General features: G+C 36.9%; 1 protein-coding gene across 3 annotated transcripts in view; it reads left to right on the top strand.

Moving 5' to 3' along the window:
* Window positions 1-13411, top strand: part of CSMD1 (CUB and Sushi multiple domains 1) — a 1238710-nt gene that overhangs the window by 1124352 nt on the left and 100947 nt on the right. For all 3 annotated transcript variants that reach the window (XM_089531085.1, XM_089531084.1, XM_089531086.1), the window contains exons 45-48: window positions 623-703; window positions 2710-2823; window positions 8615-8803; window positions 10186-10332. In XM_089531085.1, the coding sequence (XP_089387211.1) occupies window positions 623-703; window positions 2710-2823; window positions 8615-8803; window positions 10186-10332 (531 nt within the window). The remainder of the gene's footprint in view (window positions 1-622; window positions 704-2709; window positions 2824-8614; window positions 8804-10185; window positions 10333-13411) is intronic.

Below are 13411 nucleotides of genomic sequence, written 5' to 3'. Positions count from 1 at the left end.
AAGTTGAATATTGCAAGATGGTGGACTAGACTCTGGGACTTGTGGTTAGTGGAGAAAATGGCAGATAATAACAACAGAGTGAGAGGCTTACACTCTGGGTTGTGACCTTTCATAAGATTTGGCACCCATTTATTGAATACATCCAGCAAGATTTAGTCTCTAGACATCCCCCAATGTTAGCTAAATTTTTATGGAAAGATGTCTTTCAGAATCCCTGAATACACCATTTATATATAATTTTCAGGGCCTTATTTAGGTTATTGTCTTTATTTATTGATGTTTTGTACTGTTTGTTGTCATGTTTTGTTTTACAATGTATTAATTTTTAATTTAAAAAAAGTCTCCACATCTGAACAAGGTAAGTAGATGTGTATGAATGTATCGCTTAAAGCATTTTAACTTTTTTTTAAAAGAACTATGCCAAAAGTGTCAATCAAATGTATGCGGACACACTATAGCCCATGATTTTCCTTGGTTATATAGGCTCATGTATAATCAATGAGCTAAGATTATTGGCTGCCAGTTTGCCCATCTTGCAACTGATGTGACAACTAGAGCTGCCAATTTATAATGAGACTTGTTTTCAAACAAGTGCTAATGCAGTTTTTGTTTAATTTTCTAGCATATCAGCTTAAGAAGTGCCAGCCTCCCCCAGCAGTTCCACAAGCTGACCTCCTTACAGAAGATGATGATTTTGAAATAGGTGATAATTGATCCTTGTTTCAACACAGTTTATACATTTGTCCTCATTGTTGAGACCTCTATCTAAACAATATTACTGATATACCTGAAGTTTTTTTTTAATTATTCTTAGTTTAAAATAGTTATGGATAACATTTCACCTGTGCTGACAGCTGTGGACCTCCACCTCAAACACTGAAGTGTAACTCATTGGAAGTACTCTCATTAAAGAATCTGAGGGGAATAGGATTTATATCCTTAAAAATAAGGAATAGGAAAGAAATTAGTTTGGTTTATATTTTAATGTGCAATTACCTAAGTTACATGTTGGCTGCATCAGCACTGCAAAAATAATCTAGTTTGACACCAGTTTAACTGCCATGGCTCAGTGCTGTCGAATCCTGGGATTCGTACTTTGTTGTGGCACCAGAGCTCTCTCACAGAGAATATTAAATGTCTCACAAAACTACAGTTCCCATAATTCCATAGCATTGAACCATGGTAGTTAAAATGGTGTCAAACCAGATTATTTCTGCAATGCAGATTCAGTTGTCGTGAATCAATACACAAACCAACACAGTTGCATTGTGATATTCACACTGTTCCAAATGTTTCATTACAGTTCTTCAATAAGAAATTTCATGCAAAATGCATTGATTTGTGAAAAGTGCAATAAAATGCATATATCCATGGAGACAATTTTTTTAAAATGTGTTATAGTAGGGGAAATTAATTGCAAACTGTGCAGCTTAGGAAAACGTGGGTAAAAATAGATATATTAAGAGAAATATGGAACAATGTGTATCATTTTATACAGGATTTTTTGTAAAAAAAATACAAAATGATGCAGAAAAAGAATGATATGGAGTTAAGTTTTGAAAAGCAAGGAGTTGAGTTAAACTGAATTGGACAGACTTGTCCACCCTTTCTAAAGCTTAAAGCAGAGTTTAGAAAATCAAATGTACTGAATACTGGTGGATAAAGATATATCTGCTTCCTGCTATCCAATAATTTACAATGAGCCATGGGACATCTACAACATGATTCCTATATGGAAAACATATAGATCCTGGATACATATTAATGGCCTTTAAAAGAACACACATAGTTTCCAGAAAGGCTGCAAAATTTAGGTTTCCAGATATTGAACTACAGCTCCCATCGTCCCTGACCATTGGCATTGCTATATTGGAATCATAGGCATTTTAGTCCAGCACCATCAATGTTGAAAAAGTTTACATAGGAAGATACCACAGTGTGAATTGAGTTCAGTTGAGGTCCTTAGACTGGTAGTTACAATCGTAAACACATATTCCAAAATTGGGTTGAATAGATTTTATGCTTAATCTGCCTGATCCAGACTTAATCTTAACAAATCTACAGGATTTTTAGGGGAGGGGAAACATTTCAGGGTCTAACAAATGGACCAAAATGAAAAATAGCTGGTTTATGGACAAAATGTATATTTAGCATTAAAGAGAAGGGGTTTTGTTATGTCAAGCCTTCCACTTGACTTCCATTTATGGTGACCTTAGGCCTATTCACACTATAGCACTATTACTCCTTAGCAGTCATGGGTCTATCCAACAGAATTCTGGAGTTTGCAGCTTGGCAGAAAATTGTAAATCCAGCTCCCTATACTTCCAGTCCCAGGATTCTGTAGGACAGAACCATGGATTTAAAGTGAAATAATAGTGCTATAATTGCATAGTCTGAATCGACCCCCATCACATAGTTTTCTTGGCATGACTTCTATCATTGCCTGCCAAAAGTGTAGATAAGAGATTCAGAGGAGGTTTGTCATTGCCTTCCTCTTTGGATGAGAGAATGTGATTTCCCCAAGGTTATTCAGTGGGTTTCCATAGTCCAGCAGGATTCAAAACCTGCTCTTCCTCTGTCCTGCTCATTAATTTATTTTCATTGCTAGAAGCCACATAGGGACCATGAGGTGTGTGAGAGAATATACAATCATAATTATATAAATAAATATAGAATTCATTTACATCTGTACATTATACATTATTTCAGGAGACTTTGCCAAGTACAAGTGTCATCCTGGCTATACCCTGGTTGGAAATGACATGATGTTCTGTAAGCTAAAAGCACAGCTCCAGTTTGAGGGTTCCCCTCCATTTTGCGAAGGTATGTATCCAGTAGTTCTTGAAACTATAGTAGCATTTTCATTTCTTACAGTTTAGGTATAAAATGTTTTTATGAAGGAGATGATAAGTATGAGGAATCATGACAAACTTTGAAATCTGTTCTCTATAATACCATTGACCATTTTGAAATGTCTGGAAACTAAAATAAGTAATATGTTTGTGCACTTCAGAATTCATTCTATAATGGAAACATTGCTTTTTTCCCCCCCTTAAAAATGTTTTAACAAAAGTGGGCTTCTTCAGAAGGGATTATTTTTATTTTATTAAATGAAGATACATTTCTGTTTGTAAAGGACAAGAGAAATGTACAAAGAAAAAAGAGCACTGCAAAAAACCTAGTGAAATCTCATGTTTGCGAAATTCCTCCATGACTTGTATCATTCTCTGCCAAAGCTGTAGATAAAATATCAATTTTATTGATAAAATTTCAATAAAATACAAAAGCAGAAAATAAGATGCTCAACCACTAATACGCCAGGCCTTGTGCTACTGTTTGATACAAGCCCAGGATAATATTTCATAAGTAACTGGGGGATAGTTATAAGCATTGTGCACTAAGATAAACAAATTTGCATTATTTCATTTGTTGCATTTTCTGACCCAAATGAGAATACCAATGTATTGCTTGATATAAAAATTCTTGATGTGCAAAGGACTGTTGGTGTGTGGGACCAAGGGTTTTCCACCCAAACACCCAAAACCAGACCATTTACATTACTATAAAACATAACTCTCCTGTGTGCTATCTCCTGACACCAAGATGATTCAAATAAGAAAGTTAGATTTAAAGGGCCAACCTAATGAAACCCAGAGCTTCTGTTTTGCTGTGTTATTATCATCATGTCTCACTCAAAACAGTTCGTGGCATGGTTTTTGTCCAAAACATTTGCACTAGCTTACAGAAATACAAGCTTACAAGCAAAAATGCCCTAGTGGCATAAAAAAAATCAATAGATTTGCTAGAACATCTCTTTATCTCAGCCAATTTTATTCAGTTGTTTCTATTTATGTATTGGGGTGGGGGTGTATATTGCAAGTGACACAGTTTTACAACTGTGCAGGTGACAATGTTATATAACGTCCAAGATTATAGACCTACTTCTGTACACATTCTGCAAGACAATTATACATCTGGGGACTAAAATATCCCATGTGGGGCATGAAGGTTAACGCTGAAAGGACAGAACTATTATAATTTCAGAATAAACACCAAGAGAACAAAACATTGATATCATATTACATTGTACAAATGTTAAACCAAATTTACTTGGAAAGTAAATAGGTAATATGAAATAATTCACACTGTTTTAGTGATAGAAGGTTTATTTGTTTCGTAGTGCTTGCATTCTTCGTATGAAGTATTTATAAAATATCAGAGAGCAGCAGTTCAGCAGAACACATTACTGATTTAAGTGAAGGGCAAAACAAGTTTGGATTTCAGAACAAATATTAAAAAGTGGAGTCAAACACCAAGTTCTAATGGCTTTGGTTTTTGGGTCAAGGCCCCAGTGCTCCTGTAAATTCTCTGTACAGTACAAACCAGCTACTCATTTCCTTTTTCTAATTTGGAAGATAGTGTAAGTAAGCCATCATGTGTACATCAGAGCTATGCAATGTTCTTCTGAACTGTTTCTGAAATATTTGATAAAGATGTAGGAAAATTTTGTGATGAGACTATGGGGTATGGCAGGCTCAAGTCTTCTGAAAGTTTAAAGAGCAGCTTCCTGGGCACACAAAGCTTGCCCAGTCAGACTATGGAAGGTCGGATGAGTCTGAATGTAAAATAAATAAATAAATAAATAAATAAATAAATAAATAAAAGTAGATGCTGTGATAAGTGAGCCACTGTTTTCAAGTGTAATAGTTCACATGAACACAACTGGTCCATGAACACAACTGGTCCAAATATTCTCATCCCTAAGTGCAGATTTGCATGAGATTGCTACATACATGTGAGTTCCGCATTATTCCTTGAAGGAAATACAGGCACAATTGTGCACATCTCAATAATCTCTCATGGTGCACATTTGAATCCAAATCTCTAAATGTCAGATAAGTAATTTAAGTTTTATCTTGATGTACAAATGATTAGTATAACTACATCCACCTGCAATAAACATGGGGGAGAAATTGCAAATTAATATGGTCACTTTTAATGCACTATCAGTGCTGGCTTTTTGTTCTCAAGAAATTATTGCTTGTTTCACGCAGAAAACAGCTGCACTTTTGTAAACCACTGTTTTTCATTTTTATCTCTGAAGTATCTTTTTTCAGTGTTTTTTCAACCTCCCCTCTTTGCTTCTTGTAGTCATCTGTTCTTAACTACACCACACTGTGCATTTTTCAAAGAGTCGTTTTATTTAACCTAGTTTGTTACTTATGTGGTTTTCCATTCTTTAAAATTTCATTCATGATGTTGTTTTCTTTCGTTTCAGCAATAGTACATTCAGATACAGATATAGTACTCTCAGAACTGATGGCTGGGAGGCTATCTGGGAGCTGGGCATGATTCTGAGTTTCTTATCTTCTGGCTTTCCCTTGTTTTTACTATTGTTGATGCTGCTCCTGTTGTTGTTGTCTGAATTACTGTAACTCATTCCAAGAGTGGAACTATCCCTATTATTTTTCTTTTCAATTTTGTACAGAAACCACATGTGTGTGTGTGTGCAATTTGTGGCAAGTTCCTTTAGTTCAGAAAAGTGTTGTTCCCTTGCCTTAACACCAGATAGTGAGGCCATCTTGTCCTCTGGGTCTTGTCGGACCAAATTTCTCATTAGCCTTAGCCAGAATGGACAATTGCGAGAAATGCAATCCAACTCAATTTGGAGCACCACATATTTTCTACCCCAGCTTTACACTATTGTGTGCACCATAATGCTGTGGCATAGGTAAATTAGCAGCATGCTATAACATATTATACAGAACTGGGGAAAGCATACAAAGGTATCACCTGACACAACAATCTGTGTATGTTTGTGTGTAATATGGGGAATGCAGTATTATCATTTCATATATATGAATCAATTTCATTACAGAAGGAGATACAAATTAACAAAAATCCTGAAATCTAGCAAACTGTGCGTCTAGAATTGGTTTTGAAAATTTTCTTAGTTCATCAGAATTCAAAGGGATTAAAGGGGAGTACAGAAGGCACACATGATACAATAGAGAGAAATATTCTCATCCCTAATGTGCAGATTTGAATGAAATAAATTAGGCCTCAATGTTTTAATAATGAAGAATGTTTGTACTTGAAACCAGAGTGAAGCCAGTTTGATCTCTAAAGGGAAGTACTCCACAGATAGGATGCCAATAGTAAATTTACCCCCCATTATTGGGACACAGAGGAAGGAACATCCTGCAGGTCTTAGTCCTTGGGCTAATGTTTGTATGTGCTTTCAAGTTGCCTGTTAACTTATGGTGACCCAATGAATTTCATAGGGTTTTCTTCGGCAAGGAATACTCAATGGTGATTTTTCCAATTACTTTCTCTGAAATACAGCCTACAGCACCTGGTAATCCTTGCTGGTTTCCCAAGTATTAATTAGGACATACCCTGCTTAGCTTTCAAGAGCTTACAGGATCTGGCGCCTTTCGGATGCTTAGGCTGTCAAGTTTATATAAGAGCAAAGGATTCTCCATGCTTCAAGGTCTCAAGTCTTTTAAGGCTTTGATTGTAATTGCATCACCTTGAATTTTGATTGGAAGCATACTGGCAGCCATTGCAACTCTTTTAATATCAATGTTGTAGGGTCTTGTTGTAGACCAGTATGTTGTAGACCAATATGATGGTTCATTCAGTTATCCACTTGCTGCAGATTGCATTAGCTACTGCTTCCTAATTGTATTCAAGGGTGGTAATCTCATTAGAAAGTTACCAAATTTGACAGGACTACTGTGGAAGTTATTCCTGTCTAGGAAAGCTAGTAGACTTGGTTACAAACCACGTGAACCACAGAATCCACTGGGCCTTCAGTGACAAAGGTGAATCCAGGAGTACGCACAAGCTATGCCCCTCCTCTTCTTGGGAAAAGTGCACTCTCAGCTTAGGTGACATCAGGGTGTGCAGATGTCCTCCTTTTCCAAGACATGTCCTACATTTCAACTTCAAGGCATGTCCTACATTTCAATCTTCTGTCCAGGAGGAATTTCAAAATATACTCTATTTTGGACATGACTAAGAATCATGAATTCATATTTAAATTATTGTTTTCAGCTTTTATTTTGTAACGTCCTACATTTTTCTTGAATGTTCCTACCTTTTGTGGTGCCTTGTGTTCCTTTGTGGTTATGATATCTGGTCAGCCTGGGTGGCATACTTGAGAATCAACAATGACAGAGTCTTGATTTTATTAGGGTTCAGCTTCAGTTTATTAGCCCTCATCCAGGCCATTGTAATATCCAGGCCCTGGAGCAGACCCTGCACAGCCCCTGTTGATGCCAACTATGAGCAAAATAGTTTAATGTACATTTTATTTTCCTATTTTATACAAGTTCCCTCATTGACTGAATTGTGTTTGTGAATGTGTTGTTCTGTTCTGAACCTTTTAGCTATTTTTATTTTACAATGCTTATGCCATTTTCTGCATACTTTACTGAAATGCCATGTAAGCCTCTCAAATTGTGTGAATACTTGAGCTGTGGCATGCTTCTTCTAACAGTGAGTCTCAAGAAAGGGGAAAGGTTTCTCTTTGTCAAGGTTCCATTCTTAGAAATGGCTCTTGGACAAGGTCAAGTAGGGCTTTGTAGGTCCTCTCCATAATGTTATTGGGTTTGAAATCTACAACATACCCTCTAGACATCTGCAGAGGTGATGCTGCAGAGAATAATAGACTAGGATAACTTTTCTATCTTCTTTTGAAGTTTTCAGAAGAAACAAGTTCCCTAGGCCTGACATTTGAGATCCTGGTGCAACATGGGGCCACCAACACACCTTGAACCACTGTTCCAACTCTCTTTTTCATATTTTAAAATAAAAACTATTTGAAAATAAAGTTATGTGGAATTCAAAATGAGTGTATTGTCCTATAGGTGTACATGCCTTCTTCAATGTGTGCATTCCTTCTTCAGTCATGGCATAGTTTATTCTTGCTAAACAAATATAAAAAATGTGTAAATTTTTCAAACAATATGGACTAGTCAGTGCATGCCCATCACTGTACGGTAAGTCAAAAAGTAAGAAAATCCCAATGATTCATTTAAATGCCTTTATAGCTTAATAACAAATTGTATGTGCAAATTGTTCTGTGACTTACACAAAAAGTTTTGTCAGAACAAAATCTTCTTAGTATCTGGATTGGTTTTTAGAAAAAAAATGTGCAGTGATGAGTGAAGACCTAGATTTTCCACTTTTCATCTACTAATCAGTGTTCCTTGATGGCACCAACCAATTACATTCTTGGTTGTTATTTTTTTAAGTTAATTTATTCACCATTACTTCACTCAAAAATATTCCAAGCAAATGAACGTAAGGAGGATATTCACCTTAAGCAGAAATGGATAATCACATAATTGTAAAGATTTCTCTACACTGAGGATTTGCTTCAAATGCATGCTTGATATGATTATAATATCTGGTTTATAAACCTATCCACTGATTTATAGACCCATTTTGTACATAGAACCTGCACACTGATTGATTGCAACTCAACAAGTATAAATTCCAAAACTGGATTGAAAGTATTCATATCTGTAAAAAGAAAAAAGAAAATACATGAAAATAAGTAACTTTTTCATTTCTCCCCACTTTCTTTCTTTATATATTTATATAGCACAATGCCCTGCAAATGAAGTCCGTACAGATTCATCTGGAGTAATTCTCAGTCCAGGTTATCCAGGAAACTATCCCAATTCACAAACTTGTTCCTGGACTCTTAAAGTTGAACCAAATTACAACATCTCTGTTTTCGTAGAAACATTCCAAAGTGAAAAACAGTTTGATGAGCTGGAAATATTTGATGGTAAGAATTGTGTGTGTGTGTGTGTGTGTTCATCTACTAATGTGGAAATAATAATAATAATAATAATAATAATAATAATAATAATAGGTTTTATTTATATACCGCCCAATCACTGGGAATCCGAGCGGTTTACAATAGAGGGGATAACAGACAGTTCCCTGCCCACAGGCTTACAATCTAAAAGACACGACACAAAAGGAGAAGGGAATGGTGAGGGGGGAGGGAATCAGGTCCAGCATTCTTCTCTCCCTCTGAGGCCTGGACCAAGGCAGATGGACCGGAGGGAGGGCTCTTCTTCTTCAGGCTAGCCCCTGATGGTACTGGGCCAGCCTACTCTCTCCCTCAGAGGCCATGGTCTAAACTTAATCTTCTATTTGCTAGTCTTCTATTTGCAGATTTTTCTCATTTGTTTTCATTGGGGAATATACAGTTCTAATGGCTTCCATGCTTGGACTGGAGTGCTATAGGATCAAAGTTAACAGCTCAGTTAAATCTATGCCCTTATTCAATTTGTAATAAAGACCAAACAAATGATTTAACGGAAATACTGAAGCACTGAGATGAAGAGAGGGAAGAGTATAGGGATGAATGTAACAAGCTGAGGTTGCATCTATACTATAGAAATAATGCAGCTTGACACCACTTTAATTGCCATTGCACCATCCTACAGAATTCTGCGATTTGTAGTTTTGTGAGACACCAGCAGGATTCCAGTGATGGAGTTACAGCAATTAAAGCAATTACATTATTTCTATAGTGTAGATGCACATTTTATGTTTTGAATGCCTCTTTTCCATTTTTCAATCCCTAAGTCTTATTTGTACCTTTTACATGCAGGTGTTTTCCATTTTCTTTTCTCCCTGTAATTGCACAAATTGAGTAACTCTTTAAAAAGGAATTAAAGTTTAAATTGAAATTTAAAATATGTATGAATAATTTACCTGTTCTTTGATCTTTCATAATGGTGGTTCCTCTATACTATTTTATGGTTGTTTGTTCTCTGTGGGTATTGCAACATGAATTGTAAATTTCAAGAGGCATGCTTTCTAGTTGATTCCAACACCTAGTATTTATTAAATGAAGAAAATAAAGACTTGCCAGAGTGTAAGAAAGTGTGGACCAATCCAGACTGACATGTTTTTCTGAGAGGTGTGGATCAGTTAGTCCACTTTGGAATTCAAATTTACCCAGTCCCTCATGAATTCCTAGTACTGTCTCACCATCACTGAGGTGGTAAGAGATTCTTTCAATGTAATTCAATATATTTCTGTTAACATTAAAAACTCACAAAAGTAACTTGATTAATTTGTAATAATTGGGGGAAATTTTCAATACTTCATACAAAGATTAAAGATTTTTATCATTATGTGTGTTTACTGAAGGTTCTTCTGGACAAAGTCCTCTTTTGGTTGCTTTGAGTGGAAATCACACTGGACCACTAAACTACACTAGCAAATCGAATCAGTTGTATCTTCGTTGGTCAACTGACCATGCAACTAGTAAGAAAGGTTTCAAGATACATTATTCAGGTTAGTATCCAACATTAAAAGAAGTGTAATAATTTTCTGGGCAGATTGATAGCCATAAAGCACAAATTTTCCTTTCCAAAGGTTCCTGGCATCTCTAGCTATGAAGGATGTCTACTGAACACCTGGAGATCCTCAGTGTTAATGCTTAGATTGTCTAGTAATTTCTTTTTTAACAAAGTTTTTTTTAGTTGTGTTTTTATGCTTTGCTTTTGCCTCTATCTGGGGCTGAGCGAGTGTGACTTGTGCAAGTTCACCCAGTAGGTTTTGATGGCTGAGTGGGGGTTCAAAGCCAGGTTTGCAGAGTCATAGTCCAACATTCAAACCACTACATAACATTGGCCCTAATTAATCAATTGTCTGAGGACAATATTTATTTATTTATTTATTTACTGTATCTATATTCCGCTCTTCAGCCACAAAGGCTCTCAGAGTGGCTTACAAATAGTTAATTAGACATTTCCATACCCTCAGGCTTACGATATAAAAAAGACATGACACAAAAGGAGAAGGAACTGGCAGTGGGAAGGGGACTAAGTCCAGCAGTTCTTCTCTCCCTCCGAGGCCTGGACCATGGCAGATTTTCTTACTTTAGGCCAGGTCTGATGGAGCCGGTCGGCCTTTCTCTCCCTCTGAAGCCAGGTCAGATGGCAAAGAGGGAGGGCTCATCTACTTGCATATTTGAACATTTGATTTTTGCCACAAAATTGCATCCACAATCCTGCCCCTGAATGCTGCGTCTCCATGTGTGTTCACATATGTAAAATTCCTCCCTGGTAACAGTATATTTTTTTTTAGCTCCTCTTCTGAGGATCTTGAGTGATCATACATAGTTATCACCAATGAGTTATCTTCACTCATTTGACGATACAGTAGCAAGCAGCCCAAAGTCAGCCAGGGAACTTAATGAATGAGAGTTAGAGCCAAAACAGACCAGCAAAAAATGCCATGTTCAGGGTGGTGGTGGTGGGGGCGGCTGACATACACATGGCACATGCCTCAGCACCACTCCAAGCTGCCATCATGCTGGCCCGCTGACCACAAAGACTTGGCATTCCTGCAGCACAGCAATTATATGTGGCACACCACAAAAATTCCAAAAAGCCGCCACTGGCCGGAAAAACGCCGGATCAGGTGTGCAGTTGCCACGGCCCTGATCCGGCGCTCCAAGAGGCAGCGTGAAGCCACTCCTTTACGGCCATCTGTTTTGGCCCTAAAATTTCTTTGCTAGTTCAGTTTGAGATACACACACACTAATAATAATTGTATTTATAAATTACTAAATAAAGATTTGTTTTCTGCTTAGAAAGATAAGGAACATATTGTTGTGAATGTTGAGAATCTAAACAAGAGATGTATTTCCCAGAACTTATCTTTCTTGAGACTATAAGCTAAAATGAGTTCATAGCATACAGATGTATTAGCCCCGCATGAAAGGAAAACATCTTTCAAGAACAGTTCACAGTAAACTTTCTCCGGTTTCACTGACAGAACATTCTGAAAGGCTGCATAGTTCTCTCTATGTCTGTAAGTTTTACATCTGATGCAGGAGAGACAGCCAGCATGAGAAAGGAATAACAGCAAGTGGCAGAGTAAGCAATTGGGCCTGAATCTTAATGAGGGAAAGCAGCAGCATGAAAAATGGGAAAGAAACCAGGGGCTCAAAAAGGCTATTGATGCTATGGCAGCTGTGACTGAGCCAGCAGGCTGCCACACAACTATCAGCCTATTGTAATGATTTACTGCCTCCCTGCTTCCCTCCCTGTTCCTCCAGCCATGACTTTGCACAAGGTTTGGCAAATAGCAGATGTCCAGAACGTTTTGTAAAGTTCCCTAAAGTTTTCTTCTGCAGTGGTTTCTAAAATGGAAAGTATTGTGGAAAAATAATCTATTTCATATCTGCTGTCACAAAATACTATAATAGATACAAGCATACTGGTAGGTTTGCAACATTTCAGAAGAAAACAAGAATGCCTAGATTCTAGTTAATAAAACTGACTTACATCACGTCATATCATTGCCTGCTGAGGCCAGTGTTCTTTGCAGTGACTGGTGAAGGCTTTCTAAGGTTTCAAAGTTGGTCTTGTCCAAAACCTACCTTGAATATGCTGGGGATGGCATTTGGGTTCATGAATCCAATCTAGGTGCTCTATTATAGAACTATGAATCTTCCCATTGGATTCATGCGGTGTTCTGTGTCTTATCTTTATTATTTATATGTGTACTGTATAGTGTCACATTTCCATCACTTGCCTACCTGGTTGGAATAAAAAGACAGACACACAAAAAGTCTGGATAAACTAAGACCCACTTTATTAACTTTTTAATTCTGATCTCCCTCAGTGTGGTTTATGTTAAACAGTAATTATTTTGTGTTTCAAAGAGATACTACAAGAAATATGTGTTTTTTTGAGTGTTGAGAAATCCTGAGTAAATGAATCTTGGGCTGACAAGAATTTTCATAGTTCAAGGACTTATTTGGCATGAAATTTGCATTTGGTTGTTTTGTGCAAAACTCAGCATTTTTCTGGATAGAAAATAATATTTCAACACATAAATATTAATTCCTGCTCAGAAAATGCTGAAACCTGATAGGATGTACGTCTGCTCTGAGTAGATCAGTGCATGGCTGCACTGTACATAAAATAAAAATAAGAAGTAAAAAAATGTCATGGGAAGAAGCCCCCTTTTCTAAATATTGAGTAAATACAATTGCTTCTTTTTATAAAACAGCATGTGTAATTTTGACAAAGGCCTATCGATGCAACAATTAATAAGAAGGCATGAATTTAACCAATGAAATCTTAATCCGAGAAATCACACATTTTTCTTTTGCTCTATCTCTCTTTTAACCATGGAAGAATTACAGCTAAATTCATGAAGCTTGATGGGGTCCAATATTAGTAAGTTAAACAATTGTGGTTTCTTGGAACCAGTACTCCTGAAGGCTCAGCAGAAACAACGCCTTGTATCTTTTAACTGGCCATTGAGAATGGCACCAAGTTTAGAAAAACTCTAGATAGGACTGAGCGGTTACATGCGCCCAGCCCTACTTTTGCCATCCGCATACCTGTGACACTGC

The sequence above is a fragment of the Sceloporus occidentalis genome, unplaced genomic scaffold, assembly GCF_023333645.1.
Source record: "Sceloporus occidentalis isolate IW3139 unplaced genomic scaffold, rSceOcc1.0.p SCAF_6, whole genome shotgun sequence".
Lineage (NCBI taxonomy): Eukaryota > Metazoa > Chordata > Lepidosauria > Squamata > Phrynosomatidae > Sceloporus > Sceloporus occidentalis.
Note: the sequence above shows the minus strand (reverse complement) of the source record. Positions and strands in the feature narration are given on the sequence as shown.